We start from the raw sequence: 21,764 nt of genomic DNA, 5'->3' as shown, positions 1-21,764 counted from the left end.
CCAATATCTGTCTGAGAAAGGATGAGACAGGGAAGAGGAGTAAAGAGCCAAGGAAATTTGGTGTGGGGGCTGTACTGAGGTACTGGAGGACTCCAGCAACCAGCCCTTACCCTGCATTCCATATGCATGGTGTTCCTACCTCTTCATGTTCTACTGCGTGCAATGTGGGCAGAGCTCCCTGGAGGTATACAGTTTGTCAGCCTTGTGGGGTAGGGAGAAGGCATGTCTGGTGTTAACAATGAGGGGTTTGACTGAAAGGCACAGCTGCCGTGCAGAGAATTACTATAGGGAGACAATGTATAAAAGAGGTTTTCTGGGAAGTCGTTCATTTATTCAACAAATAATATATATTTTGTCCTCCGCTCTATGCCAGGCACTGTTATAAATTCTGTGGATATAGCAGGGATGCATATAGTATTTGTATGTATATAGATAGAGCACCTGGCACGGCTTACCTTTTAGTGAATGGAGACAGATAATAAGCAAATATATTGGATAGCAGTTCAGATGATGACAAATGTTATGGAAAAACTTAATAGAGCAGCTCTGGAAAGCTGGAGTTGGAGAAAGGTCATTGCAAATTTAAAAATGAGCAGTCAAGGTAGGCTTCAGAGAGAAGATGACATTTGAGCAAAAACTTGAAGGAGATTAAGGGAGGAACTGGGTAAATATCTAGCAGAAAGACTTCCAAGTGGAGGGGATAGGCTTTGCAGAATTCCTGAAGTTGATGTGTGTTTGGTGTGTTCAGAAATAGCAGAGCCAGTGTGGCTGAGGGTAGTAGGGGGAGCAGGAAATGAGGTGTGAGATTTAGGGGAGCAGGCAGATGATGTAGGTCTTTGAGGTCATTAAACTTTGAGAGAAATGGGAACCGTTAGAGGCTTCCCAGCAGAGGCTTTTAATTGCATCACTGCCTAATGCATCTTGAGAGGGATATCATGTAATATAATTCTCTCAGGAGATACTCAGTATTTGTTTCTTATGATGTGAAACAGTGCTAATACTTTGTATGTTATATATTCATTCAGGTTACCATAGGCTCTGCTTACAGTTCAGGGCTGTCCACAAAGAGGCACTTATTGAATGAATGCATGAATGAATGAATGAATGAATGTACACACGGGGTTGACCTTTTTGCTCCCTCCATGGGGGGTCTCAACCTATTATTTCAACTTTATTGCCCCTACAGCCTTTCTCAACTGTGCTCTATTCACCCATCCTGTGGAGTACTAATTAGGTAAAAAAAGGCAGGTGGGTAGGAGCAGGGAAAAACAAAGAGATAAAGCAAATAAGCTGTACGTCTGCCTTTCTTCATGGTCCCAAACATATAAACCAAAGGAAGGAATAAGCCATAGGTCCACTTTTCTTTATGGCCCAGGACATACGGCCCTTCTACACAGATAATGTACTTAACTCACAAACTTCCTGCTTACCTTCAAACGCCTCAATTCATCAAACACCAAAGGGCTAACAACGACAACAAAAAGCAAGTTAACTCCCTGCTACCTCGGTGTTACCAATCACCCCAAGTTCCAGTCTATAAATTTCTCAACAACCCTTTGTTTCCTGGCAGTGAGCTCCTCCTCTGCTGATTCTGCCCCTGGCAACGAACTTTCGTACTTTCTTTAATCTGTCTTTCTTTATCGCCCACTTTCTTGTAAATTCTTCTACCCCCACACCCAGAAAGTCGTCGCTCACTCGCGACACGTTGAAAGAGCTCTTTCAACTCTGTATTTCTGCCTCTGTCTCTGCTCATCCCATTTCCCGCTATTTGAAATGCTTCTCTAGTGGATTAAAATTCTGCCTATTGTTGAAGACCCAGGGACAAGCTCCACGTCCTCCACGAAGTCCCAGCAGACTCTCTGGCCTTCGTTGCCTTTTCTGAGTGCCCGTAGCATCTTTCCTCTGCTACCTTTCATTGGCTTGATCTCTTGCGTTGGATAACTTTGGTTGTTTATTTTAAAACCATTGTTTGAACTTTCTCTACACGTAAGACAAAGAATACACAAATGAACATTAGCATTTCAGTGGGGTTCTCTTATCATTTGTTTTATCGAAGCTGACTTGATAAGAGAGGCTCGATGACTTGGCTGATCTCCTGTAGATTAATTAACAAGGAGTGCACCAGGACCGGGACACAAGTCGTTCCCAAGACTAGCAATAGTCCCTGTCCTTCCTACTCATAAAAGGGTTAACCGAGCATTTCCTTGCCGCGGTCAGGTCACTCCCCTCTCTTCCCCGCGAATCAAAAGCGGCCGCGGCTAGGGAATCTTGTCCTGTGAGGGATTCCGTAGAGGCATTCCCTCCGCAGCTTGAGTCCCGGGCAAACATGGCGGCCCCCGCGTCAGGGCCGGCTTTGAGTCCAGGCGCTGCAGAAGGGGAGGAGGAGACGATTCTCTATGACTTGTTGGTCAACACCGAGTGGCCACCGGAGACTGAAGTACAGGTGAAGCAGGCCCGTCTACAGTAGCAGCCAACTTGGCGCGGTCGCGGGTGCTTCGTGGGCAGAGCCACGTAGCAGGAGCCGCGTAGGGGAGTGGAGCCGGGTGGGCGGGGGACCAGGGCCTTATGACCTGTGCGGTCGCCCTGGCAACAGCACCTTGGGCTGGCGGGGGTCTGGGGCTCCTAAGGCAGGGTGGGGTGGTGGTCCTTGAGATTCCTCCTGGGTTCAGAATTCGGTTGTTGAGGGCTGGAACTTCGCGCTCTGGGGAGCGTACGATCCCATTCTGGTTGTTAGTTTCGCTCTCTGTATTCGGAGGGGAGGGCACAGCGCTGGACTCGAGGGTCCTTTCTCCTGTCTGGACTCTCGGTGGTCCTTTCTTGCTGTCTGGCTAGGGCTAGTCCGAGTAGACACTAAGCTGCGGTGGGAGAATTTTCCAGGACCTTACAGTCTTCAGCATCTGGCAGGCTACTGCAGAGCGCGGAATCTGAGCCTTTACCGTTACACGGGGCTGGATCGCGCCAGTTCTTGTGTGTTTCAATAAAAGAGCATTTAATAAGCGTGTGCGTGTCCTTTCGTTCGTCTCCGTGTCCCATATGCTGTGCTAGGTGCCGAGGATACAGAGATGAATATGCTTTCGTGGAGCTTCTCGTTTAGAAGAGTCTTGGAGCTTCTCGTTTAGAAGAGAGACAATCATAATCTAGCATTTTATGATGTGAGCGAAATACCACTGAAGTGAAGAGGAAAGAGCTACTGGCTGGGATTGGGATCCCTGCTAGAAAAGGGTTATAGAGGTTGATAATTTATGGACTGGATCTTGGGATTATCAGTTGTTTGGTACTGAGGGCCTCCTGTGTCTGTGGTGGAGTAGAACCGCAGATCCATGTTTATTCAACAGATATTTATTGAGTTTTTAATACATGCCAGTTACTATTTTAGACCCAGAGGAAGCAGCCAGATCGAAAAGAATCTTTATTAAAGATTATATAGTCCATTCCATACAAATTCTCTTACATTTTTTTCTGAGTGTTTCTGTACTGGAGAAACGACCCATTTTTCAGCCCAAAGTTTGTATTTTTTTCCTCTTTAGCCTCATTCCCATTGCGGTTTGTGCTTATCTTGAATAATGTATTTTGTAGACGGGTAGAGATCTGCATACATTACTGTTTAATTTCAAATACTTAGTTTGTCTTAATGTGAATATTTTTGGGGTTATGCAGCTAGGAAGCTGTTGCTGTTGCAGCTGGTTAGATGAGTTTCCACTCCTTAATACTCATTGGTTAATTGCAATAATGTTTCAGAATGCTTACCATAAATTGATTTCAAAAAAGTAACCAGAGTTAACTAACTTTGAAACCCTTAGCACTTTGTGTGTATGTGTGTGTGTGTGTGTGTGTGTGTGTGTGTTGGAGGTGGAGTAGTTCTATTGATTTCTGCATTATATTGATTTCAGCTGTTGAACTATAGGCTCTTGGAGGGCAGTTACATCTGATTCATCTTTGTATCTCTCCCCAGGCCAAATTGTGTCTTGCATGAATCCGAAGATCAATTCATGTTTGTTGAGTGAAATTACTTTTCTGTGCATGTTTTGTTTTTTTTTTTTAAATCTTATCTACACTTAGTGTATGTCCATTGGGCTTTTCTTGACAGCACTTGAGTGCATCTTATGCAGTGCCTAGTGTCATGAACCTATCCACAGTGTGTTCAGTCTGTACTCATGGAATGGAATTATTTAATATAGCAATTACATATCTGTGTATGTTTTGTCAGTAGCATTGTCTGTATGGGTATGCAACAGATAGTCAATTAATTTGCCTTGGAGATATGACCGCTTTTTCTGTGAGCAAAACTTACAGCCCCAGTAGAGTGTGCTGAACTGGCAACCAGAATGGTCTTTGGCCTTGACTTCTCTTGTCTTTGGATTGGTATTTGATTTGGAAATAGTTTCCAGCTTCAATCCTTGTTCTTTCCTGCAAGGTTAGTCCTGATGTGTGCCTGTGCCTGTAGCTCTGCTGTGCTCACTTTACTCCTATTGTCCCCCGTCCTGACTCTCTTTTTTTTTTTTGAGACAGGGTCTCACTTTGTCACGCAGGCTGGATGGCAGGGGCGTGATCACTGCTCACTGTAGCTTCAACCTCTTCGGTCATCTCAACCTCCCGAGTAGCTGGGGCTATAAGCATGCATGGCCATGCCTTTTTTGTAGAGATGAGGTTTTGCCATGTTGCTCAGGCTGGTCTGGAACTCCTGGTTTCAAGTAATCGGCCCACCTTGGTGTCCCAAAGTGCTGGGATTATAGGCATGAGCCACTGCACCTAAACATTCAGTCTTGAAATAGTTTTAAGATACTGCTTCGCTGTGCCCAAAACTCTGAGTATTAGTAAAGAAAAATAAGTTTACATATTATATAAGTAATACTAGTCTAATACAAGAAAATTCAAAGAATTTTTTGTTTTGAATTCCAGCCTAGAGGCAACCGAAAACATGGTGCATCCTTTATCATCACGAAAGCAATTCGAGGTATATATAGCTTATTTCTCTACATGTAATGATGTAGTTAACAGTTAAAGTGTGTTCTTTAGACTTCTGATATGGAGCTTAATGAAAGTAACCTGTTATTTGAGTTTAATTTTATATGTATTTATATATACACACATATATATGTATATGCATATGTATACACATGCAAGTTTTCAATGCACCTTAGAGCTAAAGTATATAGCATTGGTTTAACCATTATGGATGTATTCTAGAACAGGGGTCCCCAATTCCTGGGCCATGGACTGGTACCAGACATAGCAGGAGGCGATTGGTGGGTGAGTGAGCATTACCACCTGAGCTCCACTGTCAGATAAGTGACAGCATTAGATTATCACGGAAGCAAGAACCCTGTTGTAAACTGCATTTGTGAGGGATCTAGGTTGCTTGGAAAAATTGTCTTCCACAAAACTGGTCCCTGGTGCCAAAAAGGTTGGGGACCCCTATTCTAGAAGGAATGAAGGTCAAAGCCAGTATGAGTCTCAGAGAGTCTGTGAATGTTGAAGGTGAAAATACAGTGACAGACTATTTTAAGTGGTTTATGTGATGTTTCAGATACATCTCTTGAGAGATTCTCAAATTACAAATTTGGTAAGCCAGGGTATTGATTTAACTCCTGACAGATTTTACATATGAACTAACAAGAGTCTGAGAAAGGATTGAGCAGTAGGTTCACTGAGCTGGTGCCATGAGGGCTTTACCATATTAATGAATGGAGTCCTTTTATCAAACCAGAAGGTAGGTGCTGTTACTCCTTCATGTTTTCAGATGAGAAAACTTGCCCAAGGTCATTCATTTGGAATTTGACAGCAGTTCCTTATACCAGTGAATTGAAGTTCCTTATATATAGAAAATTCATTTTCACAGAAGTTGAGTACTTGAAATTAACTATAATCTAATTTTCTCATTATACTTTTATCTTCTGATAAAATTATAGTTAATTATGGTTAATTTTATCTTCCAATACAGGAAGCACTAGCATATTCAGTTTTCAAATGACAAATGCTTCTAAATCTTGAGAATTTAGAAAATCTGTACAAGTAATAAAAATTCATTGTAGAAAACATAGACACTATAGATAACTACAAATTAGAAAAAAACTTGTCCTCATCTTATCACCCAGAGATAATCTGTTAATCTTTAGATTTTTTTCCATTGATATATACCTAACTGCATACACAGGTACACACGTACATATACATTTAAAATAGGATGATATGAAGCATTGTTTTTTAATAGTGTGTTAGAGGTTTTGTTTTCCACTGGCTTTCCCATTTTAGGTGTTATTATTATTAAAATCTTCGCTATACAGTGTAAAATAGTATCTTGTTTCAATTTTTATACAGATATTTTGTTTTTTAAAGGGTGATTATTATAATTTCTAGTCCATGGTTTCATGAAAGCTTCTTAGGTTTTAACATCTCACACTGCTTTTATTTCTGGTACAGTTAGGAAATACTTGAAACCTTTGAATAACACACAAACTTGGAATTTAATATAAACAAATATATGACCCTGTAAATGTTATAGTGTGTATTAGGTTATATTTAGTCTCTCATTTTAAGAATTGTGTTCTTTATGTTTTTTTAAATGACTCAATTCTGCAGTATATTTTAGATTTATTATCCATAAATCTAATTTGAAATGATTCTTAAAGAACAACTGATTTATATTTGGCTTTGCCATTTTTTTTATTACAGATCGTTTATTATTTTTACGCCAATACATCTGGTACAGGTGAGTCTTCAGTTCTTCAGAGAAACAGTATGAATGTCAAATGCGAACAATATTATTCTATTTATGATTTGTATTCATAATTGAATTCTAGATCATGATAAAGTTGCTGACATTCGGGCAAACTCAGTATAAAACAGACATTTTAAACATTTAGGTATAATCTAACAAGATATCTCAGTAGACTTAGGGTAGTTTTTATTCCCTTAGTTACTATTAAGAATGTCTCATGACGATTTCAGCTTCCTCTGATGAGGGTTCTCAGGCTTATGTTGAACGTCCATGTGAAGCATCTGTAGCCTGCATACCTTTTAAAAACCATTTTTGTTCTTACTGTCACATTATCTCTCTTATGGTTAATATTCAACTGCTGTGTATCAGAGAAGGTTCTTTAGGTTTCAATTCTTGTATACATTTTAATTCCTTGGGTGTTAAGTATATTTTCAGGCATGATACTAATTTTTAGCTTTAGAAGGAACAAAGAAATAATTATTATGACAAAAAAGTTATAAATTCTGCTTTTAGATACATATGTAGGAATTGTTTTATAGAATTATTTACATAGATCGCTTTTTCATTGAGGATATCTTGTCTTAAAGTTCCAGAGATCATATAGTTCCATAAAAGAGACCTTTGGCTCTTCTCTAGGACTTGCTCCAATGTTTTCCTACTTTTACTCTGTGTATGTGTGTGTCTATGTACATATATACATATATATGTGTGCATATTTACATTTCTGTACTTAATTATATCACTTTTTTGTGGGTGTGGGATATGTTAGGACAGAGGTGAGTAGGAAGAGAGAGTGGAAGGATACAATAGGAATTTAGGAGGTGGGCTGTGTTTTCTGACCTCACTAGGCAATAGCTTGTTAGTCTTGAACACGCTTGGATAAGGTGGTAAGCTTGTCTTGTTCAGGTTGCTGCTTAATAGTTCTTTTTGTTATCTATTGAAAAGGAGGACTCAAAAAGTTAACTCTGATACAAGCCTTATCCTGTGTGTGAGAACCTTATGATCAGGCATCATAAGTACTTGTCTTTTTGTCTCCCTTCCTCCTGAGAAGCCTTTTTCCTTGAACTGGGTGTGTTGATCATTGGACAGGTTGTAAATGCACCATTAAGTGATGAATCTTTCTTGTGATATGTTACTTTCAAAAAGATTACAGTTCAATTTGTCCTCTTGCGTTTATGGCAATTAAACCCAAAGGTTTTGGGGTCAGTATTTGTTTCAAGTGACTTTTTCTTTTTTTTTCTTTCTTTGGCTTTTTCTTCTTTTTTTAAAAAAGGTTCTTTTCTTTTAATTATGAAATATAAACATGCTGAGAATTATCAACAGTATAATAAACCTGGATTAGCTAGCCCTTTTTATGGAAAATGTTATACCTCAAATCCTTTTCCAATCTTTTTCCTTTCCCTTCCCTTCTAAAGGAAATTATCATCCTTATGTAGATAGTATTCACAAGCATGTTTCATATCTTCATTATATTTTTGTAACTGTCTTTGATATTATTTTGTGATTTAAAAATGAGCATAAATACACCACATGTATATCACCAATATTTATTATCTTTTTTTTTAAAGAGAGGATCTAATTGTGTTGTTTAGGCTGGAGTACAGTGGCTGTTCACAGGCAAGATCATGGGACACTCTATCTTTAAACTCCTGTGTTCAAATAATCCTCCTGCCTCAGCCTCCCATGTAGCTGAGACTGTAGGCACATGCCTCCGTGCCCGGCCACTAACATTTTGAAATCTTATTTTGTGTTTTCTGATTTCCATCATGTATTTTTTTTCCTATTTTTCTTTGATGGAATTATTTATTCTTCTTTTCCATCTGTTTTCTTGATTTCTTCAGGTATTATTCCTCTAATTTGCTGCGTCTACTCACTCACTCATAGTAGGATTTGTGTATTTTGCTAATGGTTTTATTTTGAACTTATGCTTGTTCTTGCATCACATGAGTAAAGTGAAATTGCAGTCTGATCTTGCATATGGTCCAGACGTGGGCTTTTATTTTTTTGTAGATTTTATTCCCATCCTCCACAAAACCATAGTTCCAGGCAGAGAAGAGAGTCTTTAGTCTCCCTGGACCTATGGTGAGGTGTTTCTAGTTCTTTCAATAACTTGGTGCAGTCATTTGAGCATCCTGGCTTTTGCAGGAGTGTCACTTCCAGATCCTGTCCTCTCTTCGGTTCAGTAGCTCATTTCCTATCCTGTGTGCTAAGTCCTGTTTTTGATTCTTGTCTCTCTTTCCTCCCGTCCTCAATTCTAGTTTTCAGTGACTTTTTCATTTCTAGTACTTGGAAATTTCTCTTTCTTTCTTGTGAGTTTAACTCTATGCTAAAATTTGTTTTTGTTACACTTGAGCCAGAGTTTCTAGGTGGTTAGAGCAGGAAGGGTTGGTGTAAGTTATTGGTATTCTAGATATTACTGGTATGCTAGATGTCTTTTTTCTGGGAAATACATACATTTATACCTTTGAACACCACTATGTTTTTTGGAAATAAAATGTATATGGTCAGATTTCAGCTACCAAATAGTAACTTTTGGTTTTGGGTTTGCTAATATTCAAATTTTATATTCTAATGGAAAAAAATCCATGTCTCTCTCTATAAGTGTATGTGCTATTTATTTGTTTACTTATATATGATTTTTATGATTAGATTTTAAGTTAACTAATGTGTTGTGATTTCAGCCCTGCACCTTTTTTGCTCCCTGATGGACTGGTTCGCTTGGTTAATAAACAGATAAACTGGCATTTGGTACTTGCAAGGTAAGGAAGTGTAAAATTCGTATGTTTTTCTATCTGGATTAGCTTTTACATTTCATTATGGATGTTAATTTTGGAGTCCTTATGGCTTTCAGTCTTGATTTTTGTTGTATGTAAATCTCTTTGTTGCATATGATTAGTATTGTTTAAACATGTTAATTCATGCTGTATTAAACCATTTCGTATGCTTTTGTACCTCTATCCTCATCTAATTGTAAGGTCAAAGGATGGATAATTAAAGCATGTGAACAAATTTAAAAATGATTTTAACTTATTAAATAATTCTATCTGTGTTGAAAGCTGCTACAGATATTCATAATAGATATTTCCCCCCTCTTTCTTCTCCATGAAAGCAATGGAAAGCTTTTGGCTGCTGTTCAAGATCAGTGTGTGGAAATCAGGTAATTGTTAATATTATTCATATTCAAGATTTCCTTTGAGAAACGTTTTTTACTCTCTAAATGGGAACAAAGATTTTTATAGGGGATATATTTAAAAGGATTTTATTATTAACTCACTTAATTTTGTGAGTGTCAAACACTAACTTATGCCAGTTAAAAAATTAAGGATGCTTTCTCAGAGTTGTATGCTTATCTTTCTCCTTCCCCAGATCATTCTGTTGCCTCCTAAGAAATTTTACTTTCTCAGTAAACGAGGCCTATCTTCCAGAACTCTGGAAATCACTCTTGTTTGACTATTTACTGCTACATCAGCTAAACAGACATTCAGGAAGGTGTAAAAAAGTAGGGATGTTTTTGCTCTGTTGGTACAAAACGGTAGATTGAATATGGGTGTGCAAAAGACCAAGGTTACATATTACTTGAGACTGGATTATGCTGTCTGTCCTCATGAGACATTCAGTGGTATTATATACACATCTAAAAGACACATCTCTAAGCTGGACTTTTCAGGTGTTTTATTTTTAAACAATGTATCAGTTATAAAAGAGCTATCAACAATAGCAACTAAGAAAAATGAGTTCATTCTTTGGGAATTGTTATTGGGAAAATCATATGGAAGAGGAAATACATTTACTGTTCATTAAGTGGAAGTGGACCATCATAAAGGTCTTCATTATCATCATCTTCACATTGAGTGGGCTGAGGAGGAGGAGGAAGAAGGGGGAGGTTGTCTTGCTGTCTCAGAGTGGTAGAGATAGAAGACAATCCACATATACATGGACCTGCACAGTTGAAGCCTGTGTTGTTCAGGAGTCAATTGTAGTAATTCCATAATACTTCATTGAGTGCTCATAGCAAAATTTAATCCCTTTAAACTGGGTATTATTTTCCTCCTTCATAAATTAGACACCAGTTTTCTTGATATCTGTATGTATCTGTAATTATTTCCCTGGGATAAATTTATTGAAATAGAATTGTTAGGTCAAATGCTATGGACATGAAGGTTTTGGATAATTGTTATTAAACTCTTTTCCAGAGGGTTTACCAGTTTTCATTTTTAAACACGTTTTATAATAATTATACTACTTGGCATATATTTCAGGATCACAGATTTAAAATAGGTTATTGATTTAAATATGGTGACCTATTAAGGTTCTTTGATTTCTTAAAATAAGACTTTTTTTTTCCTAAGTGATCAAACTTCATAAGATGATACAGACTACTGGTTCTTAATTAGGATTGATGTGTCCAGCAAAAAAATATTTTTGCTTGGGCCACATCCCAGATTTCCTGATTCAGAACCTTTGGAGATTGGGACCAGGCATCTCTATTGTATGAAAAGACCATGGTAAATTCACTTAGGCTGTGTCACTATATTCCATATTTATATGTATAAATAGTTTAATACAGTGTAGCTCCATATCTGATGCAATAAGGAGGTTGGAAGAAAATATTGTCACTGACAAAAGGGTCATAATTGAGGCACAGAACCATCTCTGAGAGGAGAAATGATTTAGTGTTTTATATAGAGGCTGTCTAGTCCACAGTATCTGGTATTTTATAGTTCTATACAATGTTATGATAAAACTTTTGCCTTGATTTTGCACGTTTTACAGGTCTGCGAAAGATGATTTTACATCCATAATTGGGAAATGTCAAGGTAAGAGTTTACAAAATATTTAAAAAATGAAAATTTCAAATCTTCAGTGGTTTACAGTGTTTATTAAAAGTCAGGATATATATTAACTATTTATTAACAAGGATTATCATGATATTAAAATAATAAGAAAACATAATTGATTTTTTTTAACTGTCTTAAATATTTTGTTTTAAAATGGTTCATTTTGATGAGATTTGGAAACTGTGTTTTAAAAAAGTCTAAGCCAGTTTTGAATGAAGTATTTTTAACTGTCAGTAGTCTTTTATTTTGGATTAAATGCAGAAAGAAATATTAAGGCGTGAGTCAAGGGTTGATCAGATACAGACTAGTAAAAAAGGGTAGAATTTGGTCATTCTTTTATATATTCAGCAAAAATTTACTGACTGTAATTTATGTGTATGTGATGTTTTGCTGGGTGCTTGAGGTATGATTGTGAGCAAAAAGACCTGGTCCTTCATCTCATGAAGCATATAAATGCTCAAATGTATAATTATAAACTTTTCCAAATCTATTTAAGTAAAAACTAAGTCCTATGAGATTTCTTAACCAGGGTGTGAGATGAAATGGCTAAGAAAGAAAAATGACTTTTGGAAAGCAACTTTAGGAATGGTTAGTCCGGATGCAGTGGCTCATGCCTGTAATTCCAGCACTTTGGGAGGCTGAAGTGGGTGGATCACTTGAGGTCAGGAGTTTGAGACCAGCCTGGCCAACATGGCGAAACCCTGTCTCTATTAAAAATACAAAAATTAGCCAGGTATGATGGCACATGCCTGTAATTCCATCTACTCGGGAGGCTGAGGCAGGAGAATCGCTTGAACCTGGGAGATGGAGATTGCAGTGAGCCGAGATTACGCCACTACACTCCAGCCTGGGTGACAGAGCGAGACTCCGTCTCAAAAAAAAGAAGAATGAGTAGAAGGCAGAAGAAGATAGGGAGTGTTTCAGTCTTCAGGAGCAGTGTATGAAAAGGCAGAACGAACCTTACGGGAGAAAAAGAGGTATTAGATAAATACATCTATTACCTATGTTTTCTTTACAGGACCTGCAGTTCTGTCTGATCTTGGATTAGTTTAACAGTGTAATCGTACAAAGTATAATGATGGTAATCATGGTCATTGTGTTGATAATAAACATTTATAGTGTTCTTACTGTCTGCCTGGCTCTGTATTTAGGACTTTAAATGATGTTCTTGTGTATAGAAATAAAGCAGTATAAATATTTTATCTTAAAACAGTGTTAGGATAAAATATATGTTTGACATTGATAAGAGAGCAAGGAGATTGGAGGCACTCATAGTTTTCAGAGCTACAATGTGGTAATTTCTGTAAGGGAGTGGGGGTAATACAGAAGATTCCCCCACTCCCTCATGGAAATGCTGTTCTTTTTTTATTTTTATTTTTTGAGATAGGGCCTCACTCTGTTGCCAGGCTGGAGTGCAGTGCTGTGATCATGGTTTCCTGATCTTCCTGCCTCAGCCTCCTGAGAAGCTGAGACCACAGGCATGCACCAGTATGTCCGGCTAACTTTTTATTATTTTTAAATTTTTTGTAGAGATGGGAGTCTTGCCTTGTTGCCGAGGCTGGCCTCAAACTCCTGCAATCCTCCTGCCTCAGCCTCCCAAAGTGCTGGGATTATGGGTGTGAGTCACTGTGCCCAGCCTTTAAGAGAGAGATGACAAGTAATTCATTGTAATTGTACTAAGTGCCATGATGGCAAAGAGTCACTGTTAACTTAAATTTACGAAGCCTTGGGAGTCTGTTTATTTATTTATAGATTGATTGAAAAAAAATTTTTTTTTTTTGAGACAGGGTCTCAGTCTTTTACTCAGGCTGGAGTGCAGTGGCATGATTGAGACTCACTGCAGCCTCAACCTCCTGGGCTCTGGTGATCCTCCCACCTAAGTTTCCCAGGTAGCTGGGACTACAGGTACATGCCACCATGCCCAGCTAATTTTTTAAATTTTTTATAGATATGGGGGTTTGCCATGTTGCCCAGTCTGGTCTTGCACTCATGGGTTCAAGTGACCCTCCCACCTTGGCCTCCCAAAGTGCTTGACATTACAGGTGTGAGCCACGGTGCTCAACCTGTTGAAATAGCTCTTTTCTTCCACTTGTGTACTTCTACCATCGTAGGCTTAGTTTAGGCTCTCAGCATTTTTTACTTGGTTTCTTGCAACAGCCTGCTGACAAGGTTTTCTTTTGTATGCCCTTTAGTAATCCACACTTTATACTCCTTGGCAAATTGATCATTTGAAAAAAAAAAAGGGCTGGGTGTAGTTGGTCACGGCTGTAATCCCAGCACTTTGGGAAGCTGAGGTGGGCGGATCACAAGGTCAAGAGATCTAGACCATCCTGGCCAACATGGTGAAACTCTGTCTCTACTAAAAATACAAAAAAATTTAGCTAGATGTGGTAGTGCGTGCCTGTAGTCCCAGCTCCTCAGGAGGCTGAGACAGGAGAATCGCTTGAACCCGGGAAGCAGAGGTTGCAGTGAGCTCAGATTGTGCCACTACGTTCTAGCCTGGCAACAGAACGAGACTCCATCTCAAAAAACAAAACAAAACAAAACAAAAAACTATTCTAGCAGGTAACCCTTCACATCTGACTTAACTGCTTTCTAGATTTCTAGTAATCCTGGGCAAGTTACTTTACCTCTCTGAGCCTCAGTATCATTATCTATAAAATGGGCGTAATTTTATAAATTGAGTTGTGGGAAAATTATGTGAATTAATGTATATAAAACTGGTGGCATAATGTCTGAGGCATCATGAGTACTTAGGAGATGTTAAACTATTGTTGTAATTACTGTTACTATGATTCTGCCTGAAATCTGTCAGTTGTTTGCTGTTGACTGGAATACAGTTCATGTTTTCTAACTTAGGATAAAAGACTTTTCACAGTCAGCCTGTTTATCCTGTGAGAGTTCCCTGCCATATGTCTTATGTTCTAGTACAAAACAGTGAACAATTTTCTAACCCCATTGTGTTCTTCATGCCTTGGTACAGATAGTTCCATTTGCTCAGAAGCTCCTACCTGTGTATTGAATTAATTACTCCTGTATATTTTAGATGAAGCATCAACTCTCCTCCCTGTGTTCATTCCCACCATTTGTACATCTTCATGTTTCCCAGCTAGTTGCTTGTGCCTATATCACAACACTTAGCTAGTCTGCTTTCCTTTTTTATTTATTTTATTTATTTATATATATTTTTTGAGATGAAGTCTTGCTCTGTCACACAGGTTGGAGTACAGTGGTGCAATCTCGGCTCACTGAAACCTCTATCTCCTGTGTTCAAGTGATTCCCTTGCCTCAGCCTCCTAAGTAGCTGGGATTACAGGTGTGTGCCACCACACCTGACTATTTTTTGTATTTTTAGTAGAGATGGGGTTTCACTGTGTTGGCCAGACTGGTCTCAAACTCCTGACCTCAGGCGATCCATGTGCCTTGCCTCCCAAAGTGCTGAGATTATAGGCATGAGCCACCACACCTTGCCTGCTTTCCTTTTTAAATTGTTGATTTGTTTGTCTGATTCCCAATTAGACTGTAAATTATTTGACATTAGGGCTTGTATCTTACCCAACATAAAAAATGTTTTTTTTCGTGCCTAGCGTGGTGCCTGACACACTGTAGGCACATAGTAGTTGACCCTGTCAAGTGGGTAATGGCACTTGGGAGCTGTTCAAATGCTTTTTATGGATGAATGAATTTACTAACAAAGTATGTTTGCCTGTTTCTTGCTTAACTTTAGAAATTTTCAAGAGTATGTATATATCTTATATATAGTACTGTCTATATCATACATATTATGGTGATCCATATATAAGTTTGTGGATAATTGTCATGGCATTAATATTTTTTATTCCTTATGTATACATGTGCATACATAGCAAGAACAGAGCAATAAGGGTGGATAGGAAGACCTGTTTGCCAGCTGGGCACGGTGGCTCACTCCTGTAATCCCAGCACTTTGGGAGGCCAAGGTGGGTGGATCATGAGGTCAGGAGATCGAGATAATCCTGGCTAACATGGTGAACCCCCATGTCTACTAAATAAAAGTATAAAAAATTAGCCGGGCATGGTGGCGGGTGCCTATAGTCCCAGCTACTAAGGAGGCTGAAGCAGAATTGCTTGAATCCGGGAGGTGGAGGTTGCAGTGAGCAGAGATTGTGCCACTACCCTCCAGCCTGTGTGACAGAGGGAGACTCCTCAAAAAAAAAAAAAAAAAAAAAGACCTGTTTGCCTAACCCTTTTGGGAGTACTAGAAGGGGCGATAGTGTGTAAGTGTGAATATCTAAAGCTTGGGGCTCTAGCCCTTTTTGAATATACCTTTTGTACTTTCATCACCGGTGCTTATTAGAGTAGATCAGAACTTGCTTAAATAATGTATAAAGGTCAAGAAGTATCCAGAAGAATAATTTGGAGGGGGTATTCAGTTGCCTTTTTCCCAGTGCAGCCCTTTCACTGGGTGAGGGCTTGCAGGGCCTAACATAGGTTTCTGAGGAGCATGCTTAGAGTGTTGGAGTGATTCAGATATACAGGGTTCTTTTGAGCTTTGACATTAGACACCTGCTCCTAACCAGTAAGTAAACTGAGAAATCTACAAATTAACATGAAAATGGGAAGCTTTACCCTTCTGTATTTTATACAAATTATAATATTTGTCAGTTTTTAGCGTGTACAGTTAATGTGGCAGCAAGGATAAGAAAATAATACTTTGAGAGCTAATGTTTTATTTTGTTGGCTTCTGAATGTGTGAATTTATGACCTTAATTCTGCATTAATGGCTTCTTTCCATTTCGTATAATGTGAGGTAATGATCATTTGCTTGTTATCTGACTCATCTTTATGGGAATAACTCCCATATGCCAAATGATATTTCATGTGTGTGCCTGGAGAAAAGGAGCCAGATTGTTGTTAATGCATTTTTGAAACTACATATTGCAGAGTCCAACTGAAATAGGAGCTATTTGGTTCTACTCTGATATTTTTCAATTATTGTTTTATAAAATACCTGCCATTTGAGTGTTTTAAATGCGGATTGTAACTTGTTTTGGCTCTGTTCGTTAGGCCATAAATACTAATTCAGTTTTCTCTTTCTACTTGAATAATGACCTAAAAATAGCACATGAAATTAGAGTTTTTAAAAAGAATTGTACTATGTTGTTAATCAACAGATTTTTTTCATATTTTTGATTTTGAGATACCATAAATGTGAGTTTCCTAATTGTACGCAGCAGCTTGCCTACGACAGGTATGGTGAGGTCCCATCAGCCCTCCAGTGGCTGGCTGGGCACTCTGACAGCCTGAGCTTCTACTGGTTGCCTCTGGCTTCCAGCAGCCTCATGAATTTACTGTTAGATGCCATACAAATATGATTTTCTCTGTATGTGTTAACATGAAAAAGGTTGGGAAGGATAGACTATTTGAAACACCTGGACTTTTTTTGTTTTGTTTTGTTTCGAGATGGAGTCTGGCACTGTCACCCAGGCTGGAGTGCAGTGATGTGATATCGCCTTACTGCACCCTTCACCTTCTGGGTTCAAGTGATTATCCTACCTTAGCCTCCCCAGTAGTTGGGATTATAGGCGCCTGCCACCATGCCTGGCCAACTTTGTATTTTTAGTAGAGTCGGGGTTTCACCGTGTTGGTCAGGCTAGTCTGAAACTCCTGACTTCAAGTGATCCACCTGCCTTGGCCTCCCAAAGTGCTAGAATTATAGGTGTGAGCCACCACACCCGGTGAAACACCCAGACTTGAAATGAAGCATTTTGTTCCAGAACTGTGATTCAGGACCCTCAGATTATATGATGACTATTTTTTCTTTTTTGTAAATTTAGATAAAGTAATTTTTTCTTGTTGAAAAAATAATACACGTTCTTAGTAGAAACTTTAGAAACTAAAAATGAGCAAAAAGTAGAAAAGAAAAATAAGCTCAGCACCAAGGGATAAATACCATTTACATTTTATTATCAATTGTTTCAGATGTTTTTCTGTAACTACCTGTTACTGTAGATATATTCTATGAAAATAAAGTGTTTTATAATCTGATTTCTTCACTTATAGGTTATTAAAAAAGAGTTATTTTTAGGTTGAAGTTTAAGAAGCACTTTCCAGAGTATCTTTTTTGATCTGTTCTACTGGATAGTATCTTGGATGTTAGGACATAGGTCTCCTAGATAATCCAGGAAATGCCTATAAACTTGATCTCTGAGCAGCAAGCAACTTGATAGTATATTTGATTCCACCAGCAAAAAAAAAATCATCATGCATTTATGCAGATAATTGTATGAAACATAGGTAGCAGATTATTGCATCTGTGTTCAGGAAGGATATTGGTATCTAGATTGCTCTTTTGTAACGTCTTTCTGGTTTGGTATTGGAGTAGTGCTGGTTTCAAAAGATGAATTGGCAAGTGTTTCATCATTTTTAAAATTTTCTGAAACAGTTTGTGTAGAATTGAATTATTCCTTCCTTAAATGTTTGATGGAATTCGCCAGTGAAACTGGGAGTTTTCTTGTAAGCAGCCTTTTAATTAAATTAATCAATTTAAAATTTTTAGTTTAATTAAAATACATCAATAAGGCTTTTTAAAATTTCACTTTCCTCTTATTTTTGTTTTTTTGGAATTTCTTCCTAAATTGTTGAACTTATTGGCTTAATGTTTATAATATTCCCTATTACCCTTCTACTGTCTGTAGGCTCTGTACTGATGTCCCCTCTATCAGTTTTCAGATTCGTACTTGGTATTTTTCTTTTTTCTCTTAAATCAGTCAGGCCAGAGTTTTATGCATTAAATATTCTTAAAGGAAAAAAAATGGGTTTTATGGATTTCTTTTTTTGCTTACTTTGATGTTTGCCCTTATTAGTTTCTTTCTTCTGCATATAGGATTTAATTTGCTCTCATTTTTCTAGATGGAAGGTGGAAATTTAGATCACTGATTTTAAACTTTTTTTTATATGTAAACATTTAAGCATTTAAGCCTATTCTAATATAAGCATCTTTTTGTTAATTACATCTAATTTAATTCTGTTGTGGCCAGAGAACATATACAACATGATTTTAACCTTTTTCGTTTATTGAGGTTTGATTTATGGCCTAGCATATATTCATGAATATTTCACATTTAAAAGAATTTGGTTCTTGGGTATAGTGCAGGTATTGGATATAGGTTTTTTTTTTTTTTTTTTTTTTTGGCCATTCAGTCTTGTTCTGTCACTCAGGCTGGAGTGCACAGGCATGATCTCAGCTTACTGCAACCTCCACCTTCTGGGTTCAAGCAGTTCTCATGCTGGGATTATAGGTGTGTACCACCATAACCAGCTAATTTTTGTATTTTAATAGATATGGGGTTTTGTCTTGTTGGTCAGGCTCATCTCGATCTCCTGGCCTCAAGTGATCTGCCGCCTCAGCCTCCCAATGTGCTGGGTTTATAGGCATGAGCCACCGTGCCTGGCTGTGTCAAGTAACTTTTTAAGAAATTGTATAAGGACAGTCTTTTATATTTACCTCACTTTTCCCTTTCTTTCATTTTTTTGTATATGCATAAAATTGAATTTGCATTTGATAGTGTTTCTTTTTTTCCAGCTTGTAGAACTTGACATTTCTTATAAGGCAGGACTTTTTTTTTTTTTTTTTTTTTTTTTAATCATCTAGACTGGAATCTTGGCTCACTGACACCTTCGTGTCTTGGGCTTCCATGCTTTGCTAGTTTTCAAAATTTTTTGTAGAGCTGGGTCTCCCTATGTTGCCCAGGCTGGTCTTGACCTCCTAGATTCAAGCAATCCTCCTACCTTGGCCTTCCAAAGTACTTGAATTACAGGCATGAGCCACCGTACTCTGCTGAGGACTGTTGCTAACAAATTTTCTCAATGTTTGTTTTTGTTTTTATAAAATGTTTTATCTGAGAAAAATCTAGGTTAATCTTTTTTTTTTCTTCCTTTCAGCTCTTTTTTTTTTTTTTAAGGAGTCTTACTCTGTCACCCAGGCTGGAGTGCAGTGGCGCGATCTCAACTCACTGCATCCCAGGTCCAAGTGATTCTCCTGCCTTAGCCACCTGAGCAGCTGGGACTACAGGTGTGCGCCACTATGCCCAGCTCATTTTTGTATTTTTTAGTAGAGATGGGGTTTTACCATATTGGGTAAGCTGATCTCAAACTCTGACCTTATGATCCGCCTGCCTCAACCTCCCAAAGTGCTGGGCTTATAGGCGTGAGCCACCCACACCTGACCCTTTTAGCTCTTTAAAGATGCCATTGTTTTGTTTTTGACAAGAAATTGAGAATCATTGCTATTGTTCTCTTAGATGTAATGTGTCTTTCTTTTGTCTGTCTACTTTAAAACCTTCTCTTTATTATTGGTTGTCAGACATAGATTATCCTGTGCCTTGATGACTTTTGAGTTTATCTAGCTTTAAGTTCATTAAGATACTAGATAAGTAGTTTTGTAGATTTTTTTTCCAATTTGAAAAGTTTATGGCTATTGTTTTTACGCAATTCATTTGTTTTAAATTTGTTATGGTATCTTTTTTCATAGAGAATTTCCTCCTCCTTTCCCTCCCTCTATCCTTCCTTTTGTCACATTTTTCTTTATAAATTCAGTTTCTTATGTTTACACTGTCCCTCCCTCCCTCTCTCCCTCCACCATTTGTCACTTTTTTCTTTGTGAATTCAGAGTTTCTTGTCATATTTAGGCCTTTCTTATTGTAGAATTGTTAAGGTTTTTCTCATGTGTTCTTTTAGTGACATTATTAAATATTTACGTATTTGGCTTCTCTAATGTCTTTCTGTTCCCACTAGTTTGCCCTTGCTCACTGGTTCTTGACTTGGATGTAAAGAATGTACATACGTGAGAGATTGTTCACTGAATTCACTTTGAAAATGAGGAAACTGAGGCCATACCCAGGGTCATATCCAGCTGTCTTGTGATAGCACTGAGACTAGAACACAGTGTTTCTTATTTTTAAATCCTTGCTCATTTCCAATTCTAGTTTGGGTGAATGGGCACTGGATTGAAGTCTTCTCCTTGAGCATTTGGGTATTTGCTGTGTCCCACAAGAGTGTTAGGCACTGGTCATAAACATTATGAACAAAATGGACACAGCTCCTGACATTTTGGAATTTATAGATTCACAAATAAGGCAGACAATAAAAAGTCTGACAAATGATATGGTTCATCTCTGTGTCCTCACCCAAATCTTATTTTGGAGTGTACTCCCGTAACTTTCACATGTTGTGGAAGGGACCTCGTAGGAGATAATTGAATCATGGGGGCAGTTTCCCACATATTGTTCTCGTGATAGTGAATAAGTCTCACAAGATCTGATGGTTTTATCAGGGGTTTTCGCTTTTGCGTCTTCCTCATTCTCTCGTTGCCTGCTGCCATCAATGCAAGGTGGATCTTGCTTCTCTTTGCCTTCCACCATGGTTGTGAGGCTTCCCCAGCCACGTGGAACTGTAAGTCCAATTAATCCTCTTTCGTTTGTAAATTGCCCAGTCTCAGATATGTCTTTATCAGCAGCGTGAAAACGGACTAATACAACAAGCAAATGTGTAATTATTTGACGTAAGAGCTGTGAAGGAAATGAAATCATTGGGCTGGTGAAAAATAATGGGGCTTAGAGGCTACTTAGGGTGGTCACAGAATGTCTTCTAAGGAAGTGCTATTTAAAGTGAAGCTTGAAAGATGGAAAAAAAAAAGCCATTGGAATGTGAGGAAAAGAGTGTTCCAGGCTGAGAAAATAGCATCCACAACTGGGCAGATTTAAGGAGCTACAGCTGATGAAAATATGAATGGGGTATAAACTCTTTCACCACGCACCTGTCGGTTGTCAATTTGCTGGTTAACTTTCACCATCAGTGTTTTTCTGCATACTTTTCAGACAACTTCATTGACACTTGCTTTGTAAAAATCTGTACTGTTTATTCCTTTCCCAAGACACACGGGCAACTGGAAAAAAGTCTTTATTTTCACATTGTTATGTGAAATCTTATCTTGTAATGAAAACATATTTTTATCTGGGTCAAAACACATGCTGAGTTTTCTGGAGTTACTGGTTGTGACTAGAAGTGACAGTAAAAACAAATCCTTTTCAGATGCAATGCAGTGCATAGAATCTATTTATCTTATCAAAATGAAATAAGAGGAAAAATCTGTTATCAGATTGCAATGTTTCCTTAGCACATAAATATTTTTCAGGGCAAAATTGTCATCTTGCTGGTTTTTATGTAGC

General features: G+C 38.1%; 1 protein-coding gene across 1 annotated transcript in view; it reads left to right on the top strand.

Moving 5' to 3' along the window:
• The first annotated feature begins 2,323 nt into the window (after positions 1-2,323).
• NBAS (NBAS subunit of NRZ tethering complex) overlaps positions 2,324-21,764 on the top strand; it is a 372,519-nt gene continuing 353,078 nt past the window's right edge. The window contains exons 1-6 of the mRNA XM_064363868.1: positions 2,324-2,443; positions 4,900-4,954; positions 6,673-6,709; positions 9,400-9,477; positions 9,828-9,875; positions 11,492-11,535. Coding sequence (XP_064219938.1) covers positions 2,327-2,443; positions 4,900-4,954; positions 6,673-6,709; positions 9,400-9,477; positions 9,828-9,875; positions 11,492-11,535 — 379 coding nt within the window. The 5' untranslated portion in view covers positions 2,324-2,326. The remainder of the gene's footprint in view (positions 2,444-4,899; positions 4,955-6,672; positions 6,710-9,399; positions 9,478-9,827; positions 9,876-11,491; positions 11,536-21,764) is intronic.

Source organism: Aotus nancymaae, unplaced genomic scaffold, assembly GCF_030222135.1.
Source record: "Aotus nancymaae isolate 86718 unplaced genomic scaffold, 86718_ANA_hifiasm-v0.15.2.pri h1tg000057l, whole genome shotgun sequence".
NCBI lineage: Eukaryota > Metazoa > Chordata > Mammalia > Primates > Aotidae > Aotus > Aotus nancymaae.
Note: the sequence above shows the minus strand (reverse complement) of the source record. Positions and strands in the feature narration are given on the sequence as shown.